The sequence below is a fragment of the Sceloporus occidentalis genome, unplaced genomic scaffold (genome assembly GCF_023333645.1).
Source record: "Sceloporus occidentalis isolate IW3139 unplaced genomic scaffold, rSceOcc1.0.p SCAF_4, whole genome shotgun sequence".
Taxonomy (NCBI): Eukaryota; Metazoa; Chordata; class Lepidosauria; order Squamata; family Phrynosomatidae; genus Sceloporus; species Sceloporus occidentalis.
The window spans coordinates 156,604,175-156,631,751 of NW_028316984.1; the positions used below are offsets into that span (position 1 = coordinate 156,604,175).

The 27,577-nt window shown below is 39.4% G+C and overlaps 1 protein-coding gene across 1 annotated transcript in view; it reads left to right on the forward strand.

Annotated features, from left to right (window-relative positions):
• Positions 1 to 20,885, forward strand: part of LOC149314886 (cochlin-like) — a 36,766-nt gene extending 15,881 nt beyond the window's left edge. Inside the window, exons 5-12 of the mRNA XM_089523546.1 lie at positions 7,295 to 7,428; positions 8,349 to 8,411; positions 10,582 to 10,626; positions 10,716 to 10,863; positions 13,943 to 14,046; positions 17,315 to 17,541; positions 18,058 to 18,574; positions 20,495 to 20,885. Coding sequence (XP_089379672.1) covers positions 7,295 to 7,428; positions 8,349 to 8,411; positions 10,582 to 10,626; positions 10,716 to 10,863; positions 13,943 to 14,046; positions 17,315 to 17,541; positions 18,058 to 18,574; positions 20,495 to 20,670 — 1,414 coding nt within the window. The 3' untranslated portion in view covers positions 20,671 to 20,885. The remainder of the gene's footprint in view (positions 1 to 7,294; positions 7,429 to 8,348; positions 8,412 to 10,581; positions 10,627 to 10,715; positions 10,864 to 13,942; positions 14,047 to 17,314; positions 17,542 to 18,057; positions 18,575 to 20,494) is intronic.
• The last annotated feature ends 6,692 nt before the right edge of the window (positions 20,886 to 27,577 follow it).

Below are 27,577 nucleotides of genomic sequence, written 5' to 3' on the forward strand. Positions count from 1 at the left end.
CCTAGAATTGCATTGGACTTCCCCCCTGCTGCATCACATTATTGACTCATGCTAACCTTGTAGTATACGGAAAACCCCAGTTCTTATACTGTTCTTAAGCTAGGTATTGTTATTTATATTTGTGCATCTAATTTTTCCTGCTTAAGTGCACTCCCTTCCTCATAAAGTATGCCCAAGGGTTAGAGGGTGGATGTGTCAGTTACTCATCCTTCGCTCCATTCTCCTGGATGTTTTCCATATTAAAGAGACTACTCTTGACACCAAGATGTCTACTATTCCAAAAGCCCAAATTTTACTAAAGCTTCATCAGAGTCCAGACTCTGGTCTGTTGTGTTCAAAGGCAGATGTACCTTACATGGAGAAGTATCCAAATCAGTCTGAAGAGGCTTACATCTTTGAACACTAGCTAAATCCAGTGCACATTCCAAATCCCTGTTGCCCCTTCCAGGGCTGACCCAAAGGATTTTGTTGAATGAGGTGAGGGGCAAAATAGTCCCCCCCCAATACATAAATAAAAGTTCACTAGCATGGTATATGAATTTTACTTTAGTACTGGTGATGACACATACGGTGCCACTGCAGCAGAGGACTAGAGGCTACCATGGAGGAAAGAGACAGGGTATGTGGCAGAGCACTCTATTCTCCAACACCTTAGCATTGCTTTGTGCAACCTGCCCCCACAGGAACTCCCAGCTGAGGCAGCAGCCTTACTCTGTGTAAATGTAGGGCAAGTCCTTCCATATGACTACTGGTTTCAAAATAGATAATAATAGGCATCATGCACCCCCAAGTACTAGCGTGGCTTCTGTTTAGCCAACCGCAAAGGTGTATTTCAACAAGATGGTTCATAATGGTTCCCATTCCACCTCTAGCTAGTCATGAGGGCTAGCCTTGAACAATATCTGCAATCCAAGCATGCTCTTTTTGTCATGCCCAGGTACTGTGTGTGTGTGTGTGTGTGTGTGTGCGCGTGTGTGTATTAAGGATTTTTTTCTTCCTATACAAAACTCTTTAAATCCAAAAATCTATTTGGAAATATAGCAGAAGGCTTGAGGCCAGAAAATGGCAGCAAAACCTTTGTTGCATAGGTTGCTATTTCTTGCATGTATTCATATTATAATCTCTGGCTTCAGGCCAGTGTAAAAAGGTGTGAGGCGGGGGGGGGGGGGATGTAGTGGCTTAAAAAGGCAACATGTGGCACAAATAGTAAGTAACAAGAACAGAGGAAGGAAGAGGTTTTAATAGATTCAGGTTATGGAAGAGAAGAGGGAGGATGTGTACACTAAATGGAATTATATAATGAGTAGCTCCATTTTGACATTCTTCTAGTAAACACAAAGTAGAGTAGCCATCATTGTTAAACGCATGAAAACATTTTGCTTGAAATTAATTGTCCTCTTTTGAGTTGTCTGCTTGAATAGGCCCAGGAGGTCTGTGTTTTGCTTTTCACTTAATACACATGTGGTTTTCCCATCTGTATCAACAGAGAGCAAAATAATAGCATCATGTTGTGCCATTTGGATCTCAGAGGAGACATGACTTTCCTTTGTATTTCTGGATTGAATAATGTGCACTGCTTGTAAGGACTTAACATCAGCTCTTCTCTGTGTTATTTTTATCTCTTTCATCATAGTGGAACATTGTCTCTGCAGTTAAAGGCCATTAACAATTTTGCTTTACTTTGACATGTTTTTTCCTGTCTTTGCATGGTAACATCACTTTTGTGCACATTTTGTCCATGGACATTGTTTTGGCATCCTTTTGTGCTCCATGGATATTGTACTGAGATGATCATTACATTACTTTGACAGCACTAGGCCCATTCCAAAAAACAGGAACTTGGCACCACTTCATCCATGTATCAGTATGCTTACATATGAACAAGTATCCTGTATATCTAAAAGTCAAGCTGACAAAAGTTAACTTAGGCACTTTATAGACGGGGCCTTTTGGCCACCGTTGTTATGCATGAGGGGTGGTGCTTCCTGATGCGCCTTGCCCCTTGCACGTAATGAGGGTGTAAAAATGGTGGTGCCCTATACACATGGGCGCCACCATTTTGATGTGACGGACGCCTAGCGTCTGCATGTCGTGGCGCCTTGATGACACTGCAAGTGTGCCATTGCCTTCTTTCAGCTTCATAACGGTGCTGGGAAAAGAAGCCACTTTTTGCTGCGTGGGGGAGCCATGTGGTTTGTCCACTGCGGCTCCCTCACGCAGCAAACAAGGGTAGCGGCAGACCGCCCTTTTGGGTGGTCTGTAAAGCGCCTTTGATTATTTAGTCAATGAACACTGTTTACCCAAGGTAATCTGAGGCTATGAAGCAATGATAATTTGTTTTGTTTTGTTTCACTTTTTTTTGTACTACTGTGTCAAAGGACCCTTTCACACTACACAATTATAGCACTTTAATTCTACTAACATTTCCATGGGTGCCGCCTTCTGGAATCCTGGGATTTGTAGTTTGTGAAGGTAGTAGGGAGCTCTGACTGAGAATTCTCAATACTTTCCCCTACAATTTTGACTAAACATACCAGTAAATATCAATAGATCTTAAAGGTGCATAACACTAAATACACTAAATACCTCTTCATTTTCTAGTTTCCAAGGGTTAGACATGTTAGTCTGTTGAAGCACATTGCAGACTAACACATTTATTCCAACATATCTTTTGTGATGCTAGTCTACTTTATCTTATGCAACAAGTATTAATCATGAATCCAATGAAGTTGACTTGATTTATTCGTGCCATAAATAAATTAGTAAGTTTTTAAGATACCACAAGACTCTTTCCTAGTTTGATGTGTGAGAGTTGTCAAGAGTTTTAGTATGTGTGCCTATTATAGTTTTGGTAGAAATGTTATCCTCTAATATTCAGGTTAGCTGTGGCTACTCCTTGGCAAGAAGAAATATACTACATATTATTACTTTTTATTTCCTATTGAAAATTGCTTCTGACAGGAATTGGTTCAGGATTTTGGACTTTTGGACAACAACCATTCAGTAAGCCACCATAACTGGAACAGGGAGACCATAGAAAAATAGAGAATTCTCCTATACTGTATAATTTCTTTGCTTCTCTAGTGTTTTGCAAACCATGAGAATGGTGATATTTTTGATGTTATGACACACCCAACTTCACCAACCGCTGAAGATGGACCCAGGAAGCTATAGCTCCTTTAAAGTTCATTCTCATTAACTGAAAATAATAACTCAACAATCTTGTGATCTATCACAGCAGGCCAGTTTGTTTCAAAGCGGGGGCAATTCTGAATCAGGCATACCTGACTTCATCATTCCTCAAAATCCTCTGGATTAATAAGAAAATTTATCAAAATTGTTCCTTCCTTCTCTATAAGGCCCAGACCCAAATGACATGCAATTAGGCAAGTGTAGGGGGTGCTCAGTTTGATCTAACTAATAATGTAGGCAAGAGGGCATCAATCCCTCATTCCTTCACTAGCTTCTCATTTTTAAATGTACCCCCCACCCCACTCCACTACTAGTAGACTTGCAATGAAAAAATGCATATTTATTCAAAAAGTAGTTTTGTTTTCTTTTTACTGAGGTGCATGTACACTATAGAAATATTGCAGTTTGGCATCATTTTCAGTGCTGGGATTTGTAGCTTTACTGTACAAGGTTTTGAGCCTTCTCTGACAAAGATTGCTGGTGTGTCACAAAACTACAAATCCCTGGATTCTGTAAGATAGAGCCAGAACCATTAAAGTGGTATCAAACTGCATTATTTCTACAGTGTAGATGTACTGGTCTGTGTAACTCAAAAGATTGCATAGCCTTTCACCACAAGAGACTATTTGCTAAAAGAATGTGAAGTGCCCTTTAGCTAAAAGACAAGAATAAGACTTTGAATATCTGCACATTTCTATTAATTGGAAAGAATGGAAAATATATACTGTGGTAGTCTGATAGCACCCTCTGTCTCCCTCTGCCCACAAGTTCACTATACTGTATTTCTCTGTTCTCTCTATTATGATCTCAGTATTCTACTCTGTTGAATTTGATACCAGTTTAATTTTAGAGTATTATTTGCCATGAAGTAGAGCATAAAGAAAAAGGGTGACAACTCCAAGTTGTTCCTGTCAGACAAGTAGTGCAGTAATGGGAAATGTGGTAACTATTAGCTAACTGTGAAAGGGAACAGTTGGAAAATGATCTGGGTAATTCAAAGGTATGTTGACATGGCAGATGGCAAGAAGCCTGGAATACAAATAGTAGAATGACAAGGTGAAAACAAAACCATTGTGTTTATAAGGGAAATTTTTTTTTTTTTTGTATTTTACTATTTTATTTTATTTGTGGCTAGGATTGCCAAGTTCTCCCTAGAGTAGTAGGGAATGTATGAGACAGATCTATATAAAGTTTCCACAAGTATCATGAGAGGACTTCTCTCATGAGAGCTCAGGTCTTCACTGGGATTTCTTGTCTTACAGGAATCCCAAAACCCATGCAAATCTCTCAATGGCAGATCAGACATAAAAAAAAAATTGAGAACTTCACTTTGCGACTTGGTATCAGTCTGGATGAACAGATAGGAGAAAGAGTCATGCCATACTGACCATGTTCCCAGTATTCATAATGTAAGACTTAAGTGCTGATGGGAGTAAATCTGGCACCAACTCTCAAATAGAGGATTTGGGGCATTCTGTGTCACATCAATTTTGGGCCAGACATAAGGTCCCAAATATGGGATGTCCTGAACAAAACAGGATACATGGGAATCTTAGATCGTTAATGTTCCTGCCTATGATTTTCATGCCTCCCTCCTCAGAGTCCAATCCTGCTTTTCGTATGATGATCTCAGCATACAAATTAAATAGATAGGGTGATAGAATACAGCCTTGCCTGATCCCATTTCCAATTGGAAACCATTTTGTTTCTCCATATTCTGTCTTAATACTAGCCTCTTGTCCTAAGTACAAGTTACGCATCAAGGCTATCAGATGTTCAAAATGTTCAGAATATATTAATGTGAGAAAGTTAACACTAGTTATGTAAAATATTCTGAAATATTCTGGACAATTACTCTTCCTGTAAATTTTACAGTAAACCTTTAGAAAAGGTCAAAATTGTCATCTACGTTGTTTAGGGGTGAGAAAAGTGTTGCCTTGTAGATATTTTTTGGGCTGCACCTCCCAGTAGCTCTGGATGACACATATAATGGTGAAAGATCATGAGAACTGAAATCCAGCAGCTTTGGGGTGTGTGTGTGCTGTTACACATCCCTGATCAGAGAGAGTTCAGACTGTAGCGTGTCTAATGCTACTTACAGTACAACATCTCCTCAGAAATAAACCTCATTTAATTCACTGACTCCAACCTTAATGAATTCATAGCTAGTGCAAAATTTGAACCATAGACCTCCTGATTCATAGCTTGGTTTTTTAACCTCTAAACTACACCTGCTGTTTTACTTTTTTATTATTTCAAAGATTACAAATATGCAATAAAATGTAATTAGGCCAGGCAACTACTCTGATAAAGAAAAATTCAATGCAAAATTCTAGAGTTTTTCCGGGGCATCAAAACATCAACTTTGCTTGTTTTCTGAATAAAGGTAATTGTGCTTTATAGCAATGGAATTATACATAATCCTTCACTTCCTGTGAAGTACTAGCTTGGCTTTGTAGGCTGAATTTACCGTGTACTGTTTTTCATCCCATAATCTAATATGGTCATGGTTAAATTACCATAGAGAAGGTCATGGTTAAACAGCTGAAAGAGGTTTACAGATACATTTCAGAGACACCCCTCCCGCCTGGGATAGTATCAGAAATATGTGGCCTGAACTGCAGCAACATCCTTTGATTTGTACCAAATTCTAAATTAATCTTCTATTTTTTTATGGAGATGATAAGTAAAGGAAATCTCATTCTATCAGTCTTACAATATGAAATAAAAACCCTTGATTTTACTCTCCTTTCTGCTGCTTTACAATTATCCGTTCCAAACTTTTCTCTGTAATTGGAGCAGTTCCAAGGGATTTTTTTTACCACCCAAAGGTACATCAGGTATCTTTGTTGGATTTCAGCCCTAAAAAGCTGCCTAGAGCGGCTTCTTTTTAGAAGTGCCATAATGGTGCTCACATGTATTGATGCCACTGCTTCCATTTAGGTGCGCAGAGGCCTGCGTGTAATCGTCACGCACCTGTCTGAGCAGGGCACCGGCAAGATGACGCACAGGCTCCGCTAGAAGGGCTGGGCGTGTATGAATACCCAGCCCTTTGGAGCCCTAAAATCAGCCCCACGACAGCACTTTTGGCCGTCTGTATCAGGTCTAGATTATTTGGGGAGGGGGTCTTCTGAAGAGGTGCTGTCACTGGGTACCTAGTGGCATTACTGATATGAAGCACCTTCTACCAGGTTTTGAGTGGTTCCCCCACCGTGGTCATATCTAATAAGGTGGAGCTAGGTACTAATGCATTGATCACACCCATAATGGCTTATAGCAATGCTTTCTAGTAGTGCATTTAAAAACAGGATATAAGTTGCCACTGGATCAGAACTCAGCCACCAGGATTTTGGTAGGGCCAAAATGGTCAGCTCATATTGCATGTGTTATGGCACAGGAACAAAACTGCCTTAAACTAAATCAAATTATGAGTCCATCCAGGTCAGACCTGTTGAAGCATTCACTCTCCAGCTATTCAGTCAGAATTCTTTCCTAGCTCTACCTGGAGATATCCAGGGTTGAACATAGGAACTTCTATCTGCAAAACATGCATTCTATTGCTGAGCTTCAGCCCCTCTCATAGTTGCACCAGCAATTCACCAATCTGGTTCTAAACTCAAAGTGTTGATAACATAATGAAGACCATTACTCTAAGAAAAATTAGCAGGTTTTACAACCAAAATCCAATGTTCTGCACATGTCCACATTGTATTCTGCAACTGGGAAAACAATCCAGCTAACTGCTATGAAACTTACTCCAAGTAAGTGCATACAGAATCAAAACCTAAAGCAAAAAAACTAATAAACCCAAAAAAGGTATCTGTCCTAACAATGCTTATGCAGCCAGTTGCATTGAATTTATTTCGATTTGCTTCTTAGTATATATATGTAGGGCTGAACTGCATAGATTGTCTGCTTGCCTGCCTTCCTGAATATGCATTCTTCAATGAGCCCTAGCAATTATAAACTAGCCCAAGCAAGGTCTTAAAGGTCTTTTGCAAAACATTCAGGCTTGGGTTTAGATTATCTTTTTCCACAGTGTGAATAAATTTAATTTCATGCATTCAGACATACTTTTGTTTGAAAATCTTATCTTCCACAGAGGCATCATTACCAATTCAGGTGGGGCTGTAAGAGTGCAAATGTTACCTGGGCGAGAGGACTACTCAGCAATATATGCCAATGGAATCCAGTCCCAAGTGCTTTCTAGATGGTCATCATCATTCATAGTATCTAGTAAGAAAATGACAAATTATTATTATTTAATCAAATTACTTTGAAATCAATATAGAAATAACTAGATTTGTTTTATATTTCTTTTTCTCATGGGTTTATTTCCTATTTTCTTAGTAGCAACATTTGTGTTAACTGATGGCAATTTCAGACAAATTTAGTACAGAAAACAAGCATTAATCAAATGATGCTGTGTCAAAGCATGGGTTTCCCTTTTTAAACAGTGGTGAGAAATACAGGCAGGAGAACGTGCAACTGTCAAAGCATAAGCTGTTGCTTTGTTTTTAGAAAAAAACAGATGTCAGAAGCAACACATACATATTATTTCTGCGCAGTTAGGTTACAAATAGTTTGAATATTCACTTGAGAATCACCAGTATAATAAGCATTCTAGCCCATGAGAGATTTACATGAATGTATTCATAAAATTTAAGTTCCAGATCCTTATTTCAGAAGTTGGGTAGCTTAGCTACAATAATGAAATTCTGTTATCAGTGTGACCCGCAAACCCCACCAAGATCTGGTGACGTATGGAACTACAACACATCTCCCCCATTCCCTCAAAACTCACCTTTCAAGCTTTTGTAGCCCTTCCAACATTGCTGTGTGCTGTCTGGTGAAGGTGGAATGGCAGAGATATGTTCCTATTGCTGGACACATAGTGACAGGCATCCTCTGGATCCTCACAGTGGGTTCCTTTGGAGGACCCAGAAGCTATCATTGTTGTGCATCTGCTACAAGAAAATAACTAGACACTGTTCCAACAGCAGCAGCCCATGTTGTATTGAGAGGCTGAAGGAGCTTTAAAGGTAGGTTGGGAGATTTTAGCCTACCTGGAATTTTACTAAGTAAAAGTGAGCAAATTCAGTGCATTTTATCACAGCAATATAATAAATTTTGTTTATTTTTCAATATGGTGACAGGTATCACAAGTGGAGCACTTGAAGCAGCTGCACGGCCCATTTCAACAGCACGCCCATCTGCAAGTAAGAAATTTATTTCAAAATCCATTCTTTCCACACAAGAGTTCTCTAGAAATAAATTGAGTTAATGTTAATGTCTCATTGTTATACATTTTTAGTTATATCTTATATACTGTGTGTCTGGAGGAGAGAGAGCTATGTAAGCAGGTGGACTCTACAGTGGTCAAAACTTGAAACAAGTGTAGGGTGCATAATTTTATTCCAAGCACTTGAAAAAGGCAGACAAGGTTGTTCTCAAATAATTTGTAAATAATTGCTGAAATATTAAGCAACACAGTCATTATATTATCATTCATTCATATAGTACTGATTAATGTAACAGTTAAACAGAGAGACTATAAACATAGAATCTATTTGTATTCTCATTTTCTCTCACACCCTCCTCTAACTAACCCCCTTTTCCTAACTGGCAGAAGAATCTTATGGAGATGGGAGAGAAATAATCCATGGAGAAATCCCCACATCTGTGCTGACTTCATGTCAGCCAGGACAGAAAGAGACAAGGAGAAGCTTCCCTACAACATTCTTTCTCTCCTTGTTGGTTGTTGCTGTTGTTGTTTGGTTGGCCCTTTCACAGTTTGTGATGGTAGCACTATGATGCCTGCCATGGCGACATTCTATGGAATTCTGGAATTTGCAGTTTACGGAGGAATATTTAAAATTTTCAGCCAAGGCTCTCTGGTGCCTCACCAAATTACAAAGTCAGGGGTCCAGGGGATTCAAGTGCAGCAATTAAAGTGGAATCAAAGTGCCATAACTATAGTATAAAAAACCCTATTTTTTTAACATTTCCCTCCCTTTGCCTCCAATAGAGGGGAATTCATTATACCAGTTCCATCTCTCTCTCTCTCTCTCTCTCTCTCTCACACACACACACACACACACTCTCTCTCTCTCTCTCTCTCTCTCTCTCTCTCTCTCACTCACTCACTCACACATATATTCTGGGAGCATATCTGGGGAATTTGGAACTGGTGGGTGTAGATCTGTCCCAGCATACCTATCCAGAACATCTTCTTTCTGTCCTTACCCACCAGTGGAGCACAACCAGAGAAGCAGCCATGGCAGTTGGAACTTATAATAAAACCTTCATGGGAAGATTTCCCTGCAAACAAAGGAAACCCACAATGTCTTATAGTCCTGGGAAACATTTCAGGGATTACAGATTATGCTGCAAGTGGGAGACTGGCACTTTTTCCCGGATGTGCCATGGAGACTTACTGTATTTGTTTCCACTGACCACAACTGTTTCTTTTTTTCCCATAAACTCACTGTACATTCTTAGCCAATATTCACAGACTGGTACTAGTTTTTGGACCATCACTCTGAGGTATACTTAGGCCGGATGCATTACTGGAAGAAGGCTGGGCACATCACCATTTACCACCTCATTCTTTAGCAATGGTAAAATGACTATAAAAGTTAATTAGTGTAATTACAATGTCAGCAAGTCAGATTTACAACTTTGTAATTACTGTAATTGAAATTGCTGATAGCCAAAATAGTGTAGTGGTTTGAGTGCTGGTCTAGAAAACTGGGAATCTAGTTGTCTTCAAGTGGGTTGAGCTACAACTCCCATTGCATATATTCTCTTGGCAATGCTTGCTAGAGAAGGCAGTTGTAGTCCAACACAGCTGAATGGTATCATGTTGGAGAAAAGATGGAGTAGAGTATTAGGTCAGAAATGTACAAAACTGTTAGTTGATATGAAGTTGAAGGCTTTCATGGCTGGCATCCATAGTTTTTTATGGGTTTTTCGGGCTGTGTGGCCATGTTCTAGAAGAGTTTATTCCTGACGTTTTGCCTGTATCTGTGGCTGGCATTCTCTGAAGATGCTAGCCACAGATATAGGCGAAACATCAGGAATAAACTCTTCTAGGACTTGGCCACATAGCCTGAAAAACCCACAAAAAACTGTTAGTTGATACCTTACAATGGGAGTTGTAGCTCAACTCTGTGACCTTGGACTAATCCCAAAACCTTTCAGCACAACATACTTCATATGGTCAGTGTGAGGCCATAGCAAGAAATGCTCCCTGTATCATGAAATACCATACAAAGAAGACAAGATGCAAATGTCATAACAAGCCAGCCCATGACTCCTTCATATACTTTCATTTCAAGCCACATGATTATCCAGATTATTTAATTTATTATGTTTCCCAATTTTTAGGCAAAAGACCCAAGAAGACACTTGAGAAAAAGTCTGGGAACAAAGGTAGGAGACTGCAAAGCCATGCCACATGAAACAGATCTCTAATGTTAATTTGCCCTTTAATTTAACCTAATTATCTTGGGTGTTCACAGACTGTAAAGCGGATATTGCTTTTCTGATTGATGGAAGCTACAATATTGGGCAGCGTAGATTTAATTTGCAGAAGAACTTTGTTGGGAAAGTAGCGATGATGCTGGGAATTGGAACTGAAGGACCACATGTGGGAGTTGTGCAAGCCAGGTACTAGAAATATGTCATATTTGGTACATCCCTCCTTCTTGGGTGCATTTATGAAACATTGTTTTGACAATAGGTCTGATATAATTAAGTTCTTACTGTAGTGTTCATATTTATTGTTATAGATTGAATCTTGTTCAGACTGTGTAATGGTGTCATATATCTCCCTCCCTCCCTTTTTGAAATTAAGTAACAGCCAGATACATGTTAGGACTACATTGAAATGGAAAAAGAAGAAGCAACAACATAAAAAAGGGCTCCTGTACTCTATGCAATGCAATAGTATGATTGCTGATGATAGTAATAACCACCTAGAGATGACCCAGAGATGATAGTGGTAACCAACTACTGTTATTAATCCCCCAAATTTGGTAACCAGCATCATATACCCAGTGAAGATGCTTGTCATATTCTTGATTGTCACATATCTTGTAATGACAAATAGTTCTAATCCCCCAGAGTTTTATTATCAGAGGGTGGTTTTTGGGAAAGACCAGCATGGAGTATGTGGTATTGGATAGAGCTTGGGAGTAAATACTTTTTGGACTATACCCGTCTCAAACTAGCCAGTGGTGGTGCTGGTTGGTGGATTTTGGTAGCCCAGAAAAATAGCTTTCCCAGTTCTGTGGTTAGGTTATAAATACATGATTGACCAGGGAACAGTAACTGATTAAGAAAGTGCAGAGGCATTTGCAATCCTATTCTTTATCAGTGCATACCCTGTCTTGTTGTACTTGACCTTTCTGTGATGTTAGTCATACATATGTGAACATTTCTGTGCATCCAAAAAACCCTTACAAAATTAAAAAAAAATAACTGAACATCAGTCTGAAAATCGTATTTCAGTCTATTGTGGATTTTCACTCAGATCCCTCCATCTGGTCTTGCGCGATGGCAGTGCTGTAACTTCTCTGGCATTGGACAAAAGAAAGAGAGAAGGTCTATAAATCTTTTTCTTTTCCTCTTCTAAAAGTTTAACCATCTGTGAGATTCAGCAGTGGAAAGCCCCCCCCCCCACTTTGCCACTTTCCTCAGAAGGATTTTTACTAAATTATGAATTCTTCTATATCCAGTACTTGTCAACAAAACAATGGTGGTTACTATGTGAATGAAATGAAAGAAAAAGCAGATCTTAAAATACATGTAAAAAACCAAAACATCTGGAAGAATTTATACTGCCTGTTACCAAGTTGATGATGAGCTACCCCATAAACATTCAGCCACCAAAGGATTATTCCAATTATATTTGTTGACTACACTTGTGCCACAAGTGTTTCATCCAAGAGTATTAGTGTCATCTGGCCTCCATAAATGAGTGATTCTTCTGAAAACTTTTGCAGAGCCAAGGAAAGCTTTTGTGTTGAAGGGCTGACAGTGGTGGAAAAACACTTAAAAGAGATTAAGGCAGGACAAAACTTAAACTGAAAATAACAGTTCTGGAATTAGTTATGTTGTGTCTCTGACAGATGGCCAGTGAATAGAGTCATTCTGCTGCTGATAGTACTGGAAGGAAAAACAGAGGCGGAGACCTCAACAGGTGTTTGGAAACAGTTTATTAGAGTGAGCCCAGTGTATTTTAAGTGTAAGTCATTCTTTAAGGGAAAAGATTCCATAGAAGCAATACATTCTCACAATCAAAAAGTTAAAAATACATTCAGTGGAAATAAAACATGATGCTTTCTATCATAATATATTTTATAATCACATTCATGTGAAATTTTGTAACTACTTTTACATTTGGCACTTTAAAAATAATGGTCTTCAAGTTTTACACATTTGTGTGTAAACATCCTCTTATTTCAATAAGCAGATTTCTAAAACAGTTTCTAGAAAGAACCTAAGGACTATTCTTATGGTCCCCATATTTTAGTCCCAGTGTCAGAAGGTAGCTCCCACGTCAATTTAGTCAGAGTTTTAAAGGAACTGTCCAAGGTGCTCAACTCTATCCTCAAAGCCCATCAGATAGCTCTTTTAAAGTTCTGCCTAAAATACCCCACTGACAGGGAAGCTGCCACTGGGTACCACCCATCAATATTTCCTCTATTGTGCTTGTGAGTGATACATTTCCTTGACTTTGTGGAAAGAAACTGCTGCAGAAAAATAATAACCTGGTCATTAACAACAACTAACAACAAGCTGAATCTTCAGTTTTCTGTGGTAGTGCCAGACATCTTGGATGTTAGCCTGTAAAGTAGTTGCTTTTTTTGTTGCCTTGATGTTTCCAAAAGCAGAGGCTGGGGGCAGAATGGGCAGCTGAGATCATACTTTCAAAAAATCCTTGTATCTCAGTAATGAGGCACATTCATCCTTATTCAAACAAGGTAATAGGTTACAATTTTGGTTTACAGATTGGAGTTGCACACCTATGTCTCAGAACTATTGCAACCAACAATATAATTCTTTATATTGTGTAACTACCCTTTAATTTAGCATAGACCCTAGTTTAGCTCTTTGAACCTCTGCTATATTGATAGCCCAGGTATCAACACTACTTTTGCCCCTTTGGCAACACGTGTGACTCTCTCTACTAAACCTCAGCCCTGGCCTACTCCTTCTGTTCGGTATCTCTGTTCCTGCTCTCGTGCAGCCAAGTGTTTATGGAAGAAGACCATCTTTCTTCTTTTTCTCATGCTATTTCATTAGCCAAACAGAAATACTGTGTTTCCTTGATTAATGCTAATGAACGGTGTCCACAATGTCTCTTTTTGAATTTTAACTCTTTGTTAAAACCTTCTTCTCCACCTCTTCCTTCTTTGTTCTCTCCCAATGACTTTGCACACTTCTTTAACCCCAAAATTGAAACTATCCACTCCAATCTTGAAGTTCCTGATTGCTCCGTTGTACCAACATATCAAATATTTGTATCATCTACATTCTCTACTTTTTCTTCTGTTTTGCTGGATGAATTATCTAAATCTTCTAATTTTTCCCTTGATCTGGTTCCTTCCTGCTTTCTAGTAACCATTGCTCCTGATATATTACTTTTTCTTCTTCATATTTTCTCTCTCTCTCTCCAAAGTATTAATCTCAGCATTATCTGTTATAACATTACTTTGTTTTTTGTTGCTTTTTAAAAAAATAGTGAGCATCCCAAAACTGAATTTTACCTGAAAAACTTCACTGCTGCAAAAGATGTCTTATTTGCTGTGAGAGAGATTGGTTTCAAGGGAGGCAATTCAAATATAGGTAAGTATATGAGCAGTCAAAGAAAAGATAAAAATATAGATTAGTGACGAGCAAAATCAAACATTGCATAAATGGATGTTTGTTCTTAAAAAGGGACAGCTCTCGTTTTCTGTGCCTTACAACTCCATTGCCAAATCTGCTCCAGAGATTTTCTTGCAGGGGGAAAAGGGGATCATCTTTCTACTTAGCCCTCTGATTGAAACCATTGCATTGTCGGGAGGAATTGATAGAATACAGCTCTTTTCATTTTCTGTCTTTAGACCTAGGACTTCACTTTTTTATTTACCCATTTACACATAGACATGTTACTCCTGCCTTCAGAAATACCCAGCATTAAATTAAATTGATAGTTCAGCTGATTTTCTAAAAATAGCTCCACAACAAAAATTAAGAAGCATTTTTACTTTATAAAGCTCTTTATAATAGAAATATCACTTGGCATCCTGCTGGTGACTTATGAAGATGTTAAGTCCTACTTACACCTATATCATTCACTTTTTAGGTCATTGCGAAGGTCAGAATTCTCTACCAATACTATGTGATGATCACTTTGCTCCCTCAGATTTTTAAGCTGCTGCACCTCCCTCCCAAAATTGCCTTTTACAGGCTAGTGGAGAGCAGAGGGGCAGTGGAACAATTAAGCTTGTCACACGGCATTCTGAGGAACCAGAATGGAATGGAAGGGAACAGGGGAAAATGTGTGTTATTGAACAGGAGAATGCCACTGGGAGTCCCCAATTCATTCCCCAGACATTCCATGGCAGTTGATTTTGAAGGACGGTTCAAAATCATCCTTGCTGTGGAATGGCTGGGGAATGGATTGAGGACTCCCAGCAATATCGGCAGCATTCTCTCTTGCAATTATACACTCCCCTCCATTCCCTTCCGTTTTGTTCCCGTTCTCCAAGTGCCATGCGATAAGCCTCAATATCTGTCTATTTTCCTGTACCCAGACACAGAGCATCATCCTCTGGGAGCTCTGAAGGACTTTTGAGATGACTCTGAGGATGCCTGCCGCTATGTTTCCAAGATCATTGCTAGATGTTGTTCTGCCATGCCACCACATCCCACCCACTCTCCACTGGCCAGTTAATAGCCTTTTTTTTTTTTTTGCAACCGGGGGGGGGTGTTAAGAGATGAAATAGAAATGTGTTGTAGTTCTTCTATGAAACTTTACATCTCCCAGTCTTGGATCTCAGCTATTGTCTCCACTGCAGAAGGCCATTTGCACACAGAATCATGCTTCACGTGCTATGCCTCTAATTACTGTGACTGCTAGACCTCTGCCCCCAGTACCAAAGTTTGCGTCTGAGCCCTGAGAAAAGCTAAATACTAGAGGATTAAGCAGAAGTAGAAGCACAAACTTTGGACATAACAATACTTAAAAGCAGAGTAATCCATGTTGGCCCCAAAACTGCTTCTGAAAGCCATATTGGGATAATAGCTTTTTAAGGCTAGCAAATGGCCATGATCCTGTTGGTCTACTGGATAGAATATAAATTTCTCCAATGTATCTATGCTGGTGCTTGAAGGGTGGGCGGAATGACAGCTGCTCCTTCCTCTCCAGATGTGCCAAAGAAACCAAAACTCCCAGGTGCTGCTTCTCCCACTGGCCACTTATTGGATATCTCCTTGTATCAACACTTTTCAAAGTACATATGCTGGAACTAATATGATTCCAACTAATATGTATAGCCTTGACAGGGTTCATCTACACTGTAGAAATAATGCACTTTGACACCACTTTAAGTGCTTTAGCTCTATCCTGTGAAGTACTGGGATCTGTAGTTTTACAAGGTCTTTAGCCTTCTCTGCCTAAGACTGCTGGTGCCTTGCAAAACTGTAAATTACAGGGTGACACCATGGCAGTTAAAGTGGTGTCATACTGCATTATTTCTACAGCATATGTGCACCCCAAGATGTAAAGAATTATCTTCAAGCAAGATGTTAGAAAAAGCAAGGAGAAGGGGGGAAGCCATGAGTTTAAATTTACACAATACGGGGAACACATTTTTCTGCCTTTCCTTCTGTCATTACACCAACTGACTACTTCAGTTGAAACCTCTTACCATTCCATCACTAGACCAAATATTATTTGAATATCTGCAAACCTTTCCTCTTCTGTTACATTTCAAGGTATCACAGACAGCATGAGTTTTAAGAATGTTTCTTTTAAAAACATTTTCCACTTCCTCTCTGCTCTTCTCTGTAGGTTTTTTTCCTGATTAAGAGATTAAAATCATAGTATCTACCTCTGGCTTCACCTTCCTCACATAAAATTGACATGTCTGAAGAAGAAGGGATTCATGTTCGTGTGGAGATGTCCTGTGTGAGCAAGAACTCTACAGAATTAGGGATTGTGCTGGCACTGAAAGCCTCCAAACAAACAAGAATCTCTCCTTTTCAGATGCATTGCTTTTGACCTGAGGAAAGTGATGACTTGGAGGTGGGGGGGGGGGGGATTGGGTCCTTTCCAACTTACATGTTGAAGAAAGTGAGGTGACTAAGGTCTGAATATGGCTCTAGAGAACTTGAAAACTTGACTTTGAATACATTTTCTACCCTTTGGGTTGGGTAATAAATGTGTTATTCTAATACAAAGTTTGGACCTATATTTAGGACAGCTTTATCCCTATATCCCTGTTTGAAATAAATTAGACAAATCTGGACCAAGTTCCTGGATTGTACTGGCAAGGCGTAAATCTCCACCAGATGTAATAAAGTACCTGCTCCTCTCTCTTGCCGTTTACTTACCCTTGTGGTGCTTTACCCCAGGACTACTTGGTAACAGGGGAATGGCTGGCTATGCTTCAGCAACTGACCTCAGGAAAATTATATCTTCCTGGAGTCCTGACCCTTAGGGAATTAGGAAGGATGTTTTGTTGTCTTGCAGCTTGCTGCTGAAGCACAGCCAGCTACTGCCTGACTATCATAAGTTGTCCCTTGCTGCTGAATGGTCGTCCCAAGAGTTCTCAAGCACCAGCAGAGAGGATCAACACAAATGTTGGAGCTGAATTCTACTATCCATACTGGCCATAACAATACATAGGCAGGTGTAACTTACACTTGCATATGTCACCATCAGGATTCTGGCCCTGTGTAGCAGCTGTGAAAGCTCTGATTAATGCACTGCCATGCATTCTGCTGAATCATTCATTTTCCCATTAACTATTCTTAAGGTCCTAGTCTGTGAAGTCTCAGAGCAAGCTGTGTTTTTAACAATGAATGCTGACTAACAAAAATATTTTAATTTTTTCTTCCACATCAGGAAAAGCCTTGAAACAAACAGCTCAAAAATTCTTTTCTTCTGAAAACGGGGTACGGAAAGGCATTCCTAAAATCATCGTAGTTTTCATAGATGGCTGGCCATCAGATGATCTGGAAGAAGCTGGTATAGTGGCCCGAGAATTTGGCATTAATGTATTCATTGTTTCAATTGCAAAACCTACACCTGAAGAACTTGGAATGGTTCAAGATGTTGGCTTTATTGAGAAGGTAATTTCTGAAAATTCCCAGTTTAATATGCAGACGGTTTTGCAGTTAGAATAAGGTTCACAGTTGAAAGTTCAGAAACCTATGAAATTCTTGTTACTGCCAAGCTGACATTATTAAATACTGTTAAAGATTTTAAGAACTGACGGCTTAGCAAAAGGTCACAAGATGGTGATGGCAGTCAACAGAAGTTGTCACTAGTGAGTGAATCTCCACTAAGTACTTGTTATAATATTTGATACAGCAATCACAATAGCCATATATAAGCTGCCCAAGGAAGGGAAAATATTTTTCCAAGTACTGAATATTGCGCTTTTGAGTGCTGGGCTTTGTAATAATAATAACTTTAATAATGCTGGGCTTTGCATAATAAATGCTCAGATACAAAGGAGGACTACTGTGCATCACAAATGACCTCCTATGGTACCATTCCCATGATAGCTTTCACAGAAAGGTTAAGTTAAAATAATTTCATTCAATAATGGTGCCAAAAATTTTCTGTTTTGTTTTTAAAAACAGGCTGTTTGTCGAAATAATGGCTTCTTTTCCTACAACATACCAACTTGGTTTGGTACTACAAAATATGTGAAACCACTGGTTCAAAAACTTTGTGCTCATGAACAAATGCTATGCAGCAAGACTTGCTACAACTCGGTTAACATAGCCTTCCTGATAGATGGTTCTAGCAGTGTTGGAGACAGCAACTTTCGTCTTATGGTTGAATTCATCAGTAATGTTGCTAAATCATTTGAGATCACAGACATTGGAGCTAAAATTGCAGCTATTCAGTTTACTTATGATCAGCGCACTGAGTTCAGTTTTACAGACTACAGCACAAAAGAAAGAGTTCTTGCTGCTCTTCGTGGAATCCGTTACATGAGTGGTGGTACTGCTACTGGAGAGGCCATTACTTATACTACTAGAAATGTGTTTGGACCTGTGAAAGATGGAGCCAACAAAAATTTCCTGGTGATTTTGACTGATGGCCAGTCTTATGATGATGTCAGGGGGCCTGCTGCTGCTGCTCATAAAGCAGGTATATAAGAGACACAGTTTCTGTCTATAGAAAGAAAGAAATGTTGTTCATTTTTTTTACCAGGAGTCAGAAATATATGGACTACTGCTCACATGCAGCCTTTGGGTTCCTGGAGCCTCATCAGCCTTCACATTTTGGGGGCTGAGAAATACTCAGGCGGTGTAATCCATTGTAAAAATCTGCTTTGGGGCCACCACTTCACTCCAGAACAGCAAGAAAAGACCTAAATGGTCCTAGAAAGCTACTGAGAGTAAAAATAAACTAGAGCCTGTCCAAAGGAGGGCGACTAAAATGGTGAAGGGTCTGGAAACCATGCCCTATGAGGAACAACTTAGGGAGCTGGGGATGTTTAGCCTGGAGAAGAGAAGGTTAAGAGGTGATATGATAGCCCTGTTTAAATATTTGAAAGGATGTCATATTGAGAAGAGAGCAAGCTTGTTTTCTGCTGCTCCGGAGACTAGGACCCTGGACAATGGATGCCAGCTCCAGGAAAAGCGATTCCACCTCAACATTAGGAGGAACTTCCTGACAGCAAAGGCTGTCCAACACGGAACACACTCCCCCGGAGTGTAGTGGAGTCTCCTTCATTGGAGGTCTTTAAACAGAGGCTGGATGGCCATCTGTCGGGGATGCTTTGATTGAGAGTTCATGCATGGCAGGGGGTTGGACTGGATGGCCCTTGTGGCTCTTCCAACTCTATTATTCTATGATTCTACAATCTTCCCAAATGTTGGGATAGTAAAGTATTCAAACATCTGGGGGAGCCAAAAATGCCCACCCCTGATTTACTCCCTCCCTTTCTATCCCAAATAATCCCAGAGAGCTACTGTGAAGAAACAGCAAAACAGGGATGGTCAGCTGGGGTCTTCCAGAAGCTGTTTTGGCCTATGGTTCCTATGAGCTCTAGTAGGATGGTGAAGGATTATGGAAACTGCAGTACAAAAAAATTTGGATGGTCGCAGTTGATCATTTCTTCTATAACATCTGCAAATTCTGTGTGATGTAAACAGATGTGAATGGAAGAGGAAATTTCATAGTTGTTCCTTGCTATATTTATCAGCTGTTATTTTGGAATACTGATTCTGTGCTTTACAAAGATTTTCACTATATTTTAGGCCAACTTGCCTATACATTTAGGGAATTATTATTATTATTATTATTATTATTATTATTATTATTATTACCATTATTATCATCATCATTATTAATTTAAAATTCAACTATTTTACAGAATCTACTCTAAGTGGAAGTAGTAGTAACATAGGCCTGTTACAGACAACCAAAATAAAGCTGCTTTGAGTCACAGTGGAGGTATGGTGTTTCAATGATGCATGCGTCCTAAGAGTCCAGAAGCCGCACCACAGCCACGCTCCAGTCCTTAGGGATGGAGCGTGGCTTTGGGTGCGACTTCTGGACTCTTAGGACGCATGCATCATTGAAACACCATACCTCCACTGTGACTCAAAGCAGCTTTATTTTGGCTGTCTGTAACAGGCCATAATCTCCTAAATAAGCAGCAGTCTAATAACAACTTTACTGATGCACTATGTAGAACAAATTGTGGATATAGAGCTTCAAATTTATATAATTAACCATGATACTTCAGGGAGGGTAATGACAGTACATAATATTACTTTTAAAAAGTAACTGGTACCATTTTTAATGTAATTAGTAACTGTTTATTTGTTCTTAAAATGTTGCTTTTGGAGTCAGTTGTTGGTGGCAAGTTGGCAATTCTTGTATTTTCAAAGTGGCTTTATCTTAAAAAATGGAAAGATAACTAAACAAAGTAGCAATAAGTTAATGAGTAATAGGTTACCTCTTTTTTTTAAAAAAAAATCTTATTTTAATAATGAGAGTAATTTAGAAAGTCTTCTACCTGAATTTTAACAGTGTACCTTCTTGACAAATGTGTTGTAGGTATCACCGTCTTCTCTATTGGAATTGCTTGGGCTCCACTGGATGATTTAAAAGACATGGCATCTGAACCTAGGGAGAGACACACCTTCTTCACAAGAGAATTTACAGGACTGGAGCAGATTGCCCCTGATGTTGTTCGAGCCATTTGCAGAGACTTCATGGACTCCAAACAGTGAATGAAACAGGTTGCAGTAGATGACTCTAAATATCTCCAGAAAAGCCAAAGAGCTGTCTCTAGAGTATGAGACATCCTGTTATTCTAGCACAAAGTTGGAAGTGTCTGAGGTTGCTTTAAAAGGACTGCTCTTCTATTTTAATTAGGCAAAGCTTCTGTTGAAGTCAGCAAAAGTTTTGCATGAATAAATAATTAAAAATGTATTGGCCCCAAATTACCAAGATCTACATATATTTAATATTCCTCAGTTAAAGTGATTCAGATCCAGTTGTTAAGATTATTCAATACTGTATGTATTTTATGTATATAGAGAAAATATAGAGCTGCTCTTGACATTAAATGCTGTTCCGAGTCTCATCACACATTAAGATGAAAAATGATATCAAATAGTTTGTCAAGTGGAAAAGTGCTATAGAATGCTGTCATCTGTGTTGAAAAGAGTATTTGGGTATGTGTATGGTTAACATATATTATCAACATTACATTGCATATAGTGTAGCAAAGTTATTGTTCACAGCCTGACAGTCAGGTAACCTATGGTTCTTAGTTTCAAAAATGCTTTTGAAATATTTTAGTTAAAGTGTGCAGAAAGGCTGTTCAGCAACTATGCTATGCCTATTTTATGCCAAGAGCTCATTGATCTGGTTATAACAGAATTTTAGGGATGTTGGTCCATATTCATGTTGGAACTGACTCATACTGTTTAAATAATTTTAGAGGGTTTTTAAAAACAACAACAACAACAGTGAATTTTAACTTTCTTATTGCGTACACTGGACTGAATCCAATAGTTAGCCTCAACTAATGTGGGTCCATTCAATGAATGAGACTTGTTAAGTCAATTCTTGTAGTATATTGACTCAGGGGAGTCTATCCTAGTTGGAACTAGCAATTGGGTTTAGTCCAATGATGCCTTCAAACTTTTGAAAACATTAGAGGAAAATATTTGGGAGGGGGTGCTGTCATTTGACATTGCACTTGTTCAACTGACTTTAATAGGACAGGGACAATTCAAGTCCATGGCGACAAAATTAAATGACCTATTAACTGGGCTACAAAACAAAGTGAACACCAAAATCAATTACAAAACTGGACACACACACCCAACTTACATTGGTTGTAAAATTCCAAACAGTTATGAAAGGTACAAAAGGGATTAAGACTATTTTGGCTTTTAATAGTGTTTTTGATGGTAATTTATTATTGTTGATATATTAATCTAAATATGCATGGCAAAAATGCCTGATATTTTACTTTGGTGTATTTACTCTGCTAATTTTCCAGATTTTTATTTATCATATGTTTCAATGAAATATTCTAAGAAAACTTTATTCAGAATTTACAGTTTCTTTGATATGGAAAATACACATTTATTAACAACTCTTTTTATATTATGAGTGTTTTTAAAAGGGACTCCATAACTGTGTCACTCCATAAAGCAATAATAAAGAGGCAAAAATATCATTAATTGCTAAGTCCTCAGAACAAGCAAAGAAAAATGATTCTATAGTTCTTTGCATGCTTTATAAAATGTCTCGTTACCCAAACTAGTAACTGTAATTCTACCATGTAATAATATCTGCAGTTTATAATTTGTACAATTAATTGTAAAATTAATAAATGTATTAGCTATTTCATTCATATATTCAGAAGTTGTTCTAGTCATGAATCTAATTGTTCTAAAGATTTCTTTGATGCACAGTCCAACTACTATGGATCAGTTGAAATTAACCAATTTTTTTCTGCTGAGAGCACTGCTTCCCTTTCTCTACTAGGGCACTAAGTACAGTATACCCTTCAAAATATGCTCAAAAAGGTTGAGGATTCTCCTTGCTTTAAGGTGAAATATATAACCATGGAGAGAGGCGCTGTAGAGGCCACAGAAACTTGGCCTCTTGTTTACATACTAAGGACTCTTCTGCACAAGCCTCGTTCTCATAGCCGAACATACCACTTTCAAGTCGCATGACCGGGGCTGCTACTTTTCCTATTGAACTCTCTTTCTGACCTCTCCCTTAACGCCACCTCCTTTATGACCTACCCAGCATGCCTTTGGGAGGGGGTTGGGAGGTGTCACTTTTTTCATGCAATTCTGGAGTTCTGTTGCCACGATTGAAATCGTAAAGAAAAATAGAAAGAGAATAGAAAAAAAATAAAGGTAAACAAGGGTGGTTCGAAGTGGGGGGGGGGGGGGACAGGGAGAAATGCAGACACTGACACCACATGATGGCAATCATGCAACTGCCCTGGGAATGACATTTCACACTTGGAGACCTGCATAGTTTCCATGTCATTAACAGGTTTCCACTATCAGTTAAAAGGGACAGGTTGAGAACAATAATGATAATAATAGGTTTTATTTATATACCGCCCAATCACTGGGAATCCGAGCGGTTTACAACAGAGGGGACAATAGACGGTTCCCTGCCCTCAGGCTTACAATCTAAAAGACACGACACAAAAGGAGAAGGGAATGGTGGGGGGGAGGGGATCAGGTCCAGCATTCTTCTCTCCCTCTGAGGCCTGGACCAAGGCAGATGGACCGGAGGGAGGGCTTTTCTTCTTCAGGCTAGCCCTGATGGAACTGGGCCAGCCTATTCGCTCCCTCGCAGGCCGAAAGATGACAGTTATGGAGGGAGGGCGCTCTATCTTCAGGCTAGCCACTGATGACGCTGGGCCAGCCTGTTCTCTCCCTCACAGGCCGAAAGAGAACAAGGCAGCTACAGGTTGAAAGCATTGTTACGTGATGAGTATCGCCAAAGCTGCTTTATTTTATGTGTAATCTATGTTTAAAAACCACACATAGTGATATCCTAAGCCAAAAAAACTTATTCCATAATAAATGCTAAAGATACTTTAGGTGCCTTGGTTGGGCTTATCAGTTTTTTTTAAAATGTTCACTGAAGGAGATGGTGCCCAGCTCAACCACATAACATGAAGGATCATGTTGCTTCAGAGTTTTTCATTAGCACACATGTGCATTCGGACTGTTGTGTTTTCGAAATGTCAAACATTATCTGACAAAACTTCTCAAAGAAAATAAACTGATTTGTAGAAAGAGGTTTAACATAAGGCAAAATGCATGTTGTTACTTCTCAGCTACACTGACTTGGTAAACACATTTATATTTTATAGCAAAGCAGGGCTATTCTGGAAGAATATGCTGGTTACCAGGTTTTCTCTTGCTTTCCCCACTTAACATTTGTTTTATCTGGAAGAAAAAGTGGGAATAGGACAGGGCAACAAAAATCAGAATTGCATGTCTACTCCAACTGAGAAATGCAAATGGTGGCACTAGATGCAGAATTGATATTTCTGATTGAAACTGAACTGCACTTCTCAAGGTGTTTTTTTAAATAAAAAAATTTGAGATGTCATTCCTCTGAACATATATTTGAAAGTATGGAGGCCATTGCCTATGAATCTCAGAAGCCATAGGTTGCTGAACATGAATAGTTAGTAGTTCTCTGTGACTCATCACCCTCCTTTACATTTTTGTTGTTACATGCCATCAAGTTGACTCTGATTTATGGTAACCCTTGCTGTTGTATGCCTTCAAGTAATTTCCAATTTATAGCAACCCTAAGGTTAATCTATCGTGGGGATTTCTTGGCAAGATTTGTTCAGAGGCAGTCAATGTGGGTTTCCATTGCTAAACGGGGATTCAAATCCTGTTCTCCAAAGCTCAAACCAGTACACCACAATAGCTCCTCCCTTATATTTAGCAACACTGAAGCGGTACAAAGAGAAATTGTTTTAAATTTGGAGTAGCTCAAAAGTTTCAGTTTTTGTTAGCGCAAATTATAGGCTTTATGATCAAATATCTTCATTTTGTCCAGAGCTTGGAGAAGTTACTTTGGGGAATTACTTTTTTTGGTAATGCTGTTTTAGGAATTTTGGAAATAGTCCAATGTTTGCAAACTAGAGATCAACCATCTCGCTGCATTCTATAGAGAAAATAAATCTTAAGGCCCTATGAGGAATCTCCCCTTGCACATATATTGGTACCAAAGCACTCTGTTCTTAGCTTCAGTTTGTGAAACCATTAATATGTAGCTACAAATAAAACGAACTCATGCTTACAAATTAAGAAGACATTTGGTAAGGAAATGTGCAATAAACAGTCTGCTTAAATTATAAAAAATAGCCAAATATTCTCTTTTATGCAGCATGGGAGAAATAATTTGGGAAAGTCACATCCTTTCAAGAGGGTAAAAAAGCTCATAGTATTCGTTTAAGCCTGAACAGTTTTGCATTGTACAAATATCTGGGGACAGGTCAGGGCTCTTAAGCAATATAGAATACATGATTTCATAAATTAAATGTTTTCATGAGATTGCTGCCTTGATATGGCGGAAATACATATGTATACAGCTGGATGGAGCACAAAGAAGCCCCCATTCACATATTCAAGATGGGTCATCAAGGAGATCCTGAAGCCTTTTTTTCATACCTTTGGACAGGTAGCTACAGCAGCTGGATGGCCTGAAGCCCATTGGGCCTTGATCTTGACACCATTTCACTGGCCCAGCCCAAACTGCTGTGGACACGCTTACAGCAATATTATAAAAGGAAAGCTGCTATTCTGGGAATAGTAGGTACAACTGAAGAACCCCCCATCCATCACCTTTGAGCAGTGACATATGGGGCTAGAATACATCCTCAAAGTTTCAGGCAGCAAGTCAGGGGACATAGGAATCAGTGATTAAAGCTAATGGTATGGACAGCTAAGAAGATAGTGGAATTAGTCATACTGGAACAAAACATTACAGTATTACCTCCTGCTACCCCACAACTGGATCATAAGCCAGAAGCCAAACACACTAAAAGCTGTAGTGAATCTGATGAAACATCAGTAGCAGAAGAACCTGAATCTTCTTCTGGCCAGGTGAGAGCCTGGGGACAAAACTCCCAGTGTTGAGTTGTACTGCCCCTGTCTAGCCCCCAATTGACCTTAATATCAAACCTCCATATTGAAAGGCAAGCTGTCATGTAGCTTCAAGATGCTTCCCAGGCAAGACAATAGGCTCTCACAGAGCTCTGGAGGATTTAGCCAGGGAGCATTGCAAGCACGAAGACACAGAGATGCATTCTTTGAAGTGTAAATCAATTGGGAGGTCAGTGATGGGAAAGAGGTATCTGGAAATTTACCAAATCACTTAATGAGAATGCATGATAAGCAAAACAGAAAAAAAGAGAAAAGCAACTCATCAGCTACCTTGGCACGTACCTTTATTGAGGAGGTATTTATAAGACTCACATTACAGTAGAAAGCTACAATTGATTTAACATAAAAGAAGAAAAAAGTAAAATAACAAGAAACCACTGATGAGCCTTATATCTAAATACCTCCTCAATAAAGGTGGATCAATAAGTACAGTAAGTTCAGTAGAAAATAGTGTTATGAGCAATCTTTTTGCCCTGTACAGTGGAGCAGTTGAGAAAACCCTAAGACTGATTAAATCATGTCATTGCCATCCAGGGACTCAGGACCATTCCTGAGATGTCAGTTATCCCATTGTGATCTATTTTGAAAGTTTTCAACCATGAGCTGTATTGAGACCACTACAGTGTGCATGTCCATGAGATCCTGTTTATTTCGGAGGCTTGCATCAAGAGCTTCATGTGCTGTGGTAGCAACTGCATTTAGTTTAGATGATACTGCAGTTTCAGCTCTAGTGGTGCTTAGCCAGTGAAGTATTTAAATCTTCTTGACATTTTGCCCTCCTTTGCTGTAGCACCATTTCACAGCAGTTTTCAGTTAGGGCTACCCACTTCCGTTCTGTTTCCTTTAGAGGCTTTGTAGAGGTGAGTGCTGGAAATCATGGTCAATATGGCATCTAAAAAATCTTTTCAGGCTTTTTTTTTTGGGGGGGGGGGGAATATGGATCCCTTTTTATGTTCGAAAGCCATTGTTGCTGTTTTATTGGAATTATGTCACCAGTGTAACGGTTTTAATATACTTTGGGTGCGTGGAGAAAGGCAGAGCTATACAGGGTTAGTTGGCTGTATCACTTGATGACCTGTTAGGGGTGCAACCCACACTCTGGCATGCTGAAAAGTTTAGCCACTGAAATGAGAATCACTTCAGGAGGCATTTTCCAACAAGCTTTTAAATGGACTTTAGAAGTTTCAAAATGTTTTTGTTTACTTCCACAAGGCTTACCTGACTTGGTTCTTTCATTTTACGTGTGCATGTCAGTTTGCTGAAACTTGTTAAGCTACTTTTTCTTTTCTTTTCTTTAATTCCTCCTTCTTGTACCAAAGTCTTTCTCAACTACTTTTTAAACTAAGGTATACCTGTACTATTTTGGTCATTCCCCAAACTATTACAGGTCATCTCAAGACAAATTCATCTACTGCTTAAAAGCCATTTCTTGCTTTAAACTCTCTATAACAGAGGAAATTATTGTTGACTGTATGATCTGGTGTACAGCAATATAGGCATCAATACTGCACAAAGGAACACTTTACCCATATCTTCTGCAGCTGGTCCCTTCACCCTTTACTGAAGTCTAAAGTACTGTAGAGCCTGAAAAACCCACAAAAAAATATGGATGCCGGCCATGAAAGCCTTCAACTTCACATCTCAACTTCAGCCCTTAAGACATGCATCGGCAACCTACGGCCCGTGGGCCGGATCTGGCCCGGGGAGGAGCCAGATCCGGCCCCTGCACGGTCCTGCCGCAGGCGCCGCCACCGCCAAGGCCTTTGGGCCAGTCGGCAGCCTCCTCTGCCTCCTCCTATTCCTGCGCCTCTGTGCTCTCCTTCTCCGGGCCAGAGGCACCTCCTGCAAGTCCTTGTTTGCACGCGTGCGCGCGCGCAGGCCTTACAAAGAGCAGCTCCTTCTCTTCAGGGAGCCTGGCAGGGGCTGGCCAATAGAAAAATGGCAGGGGCGGGGCTGTTTC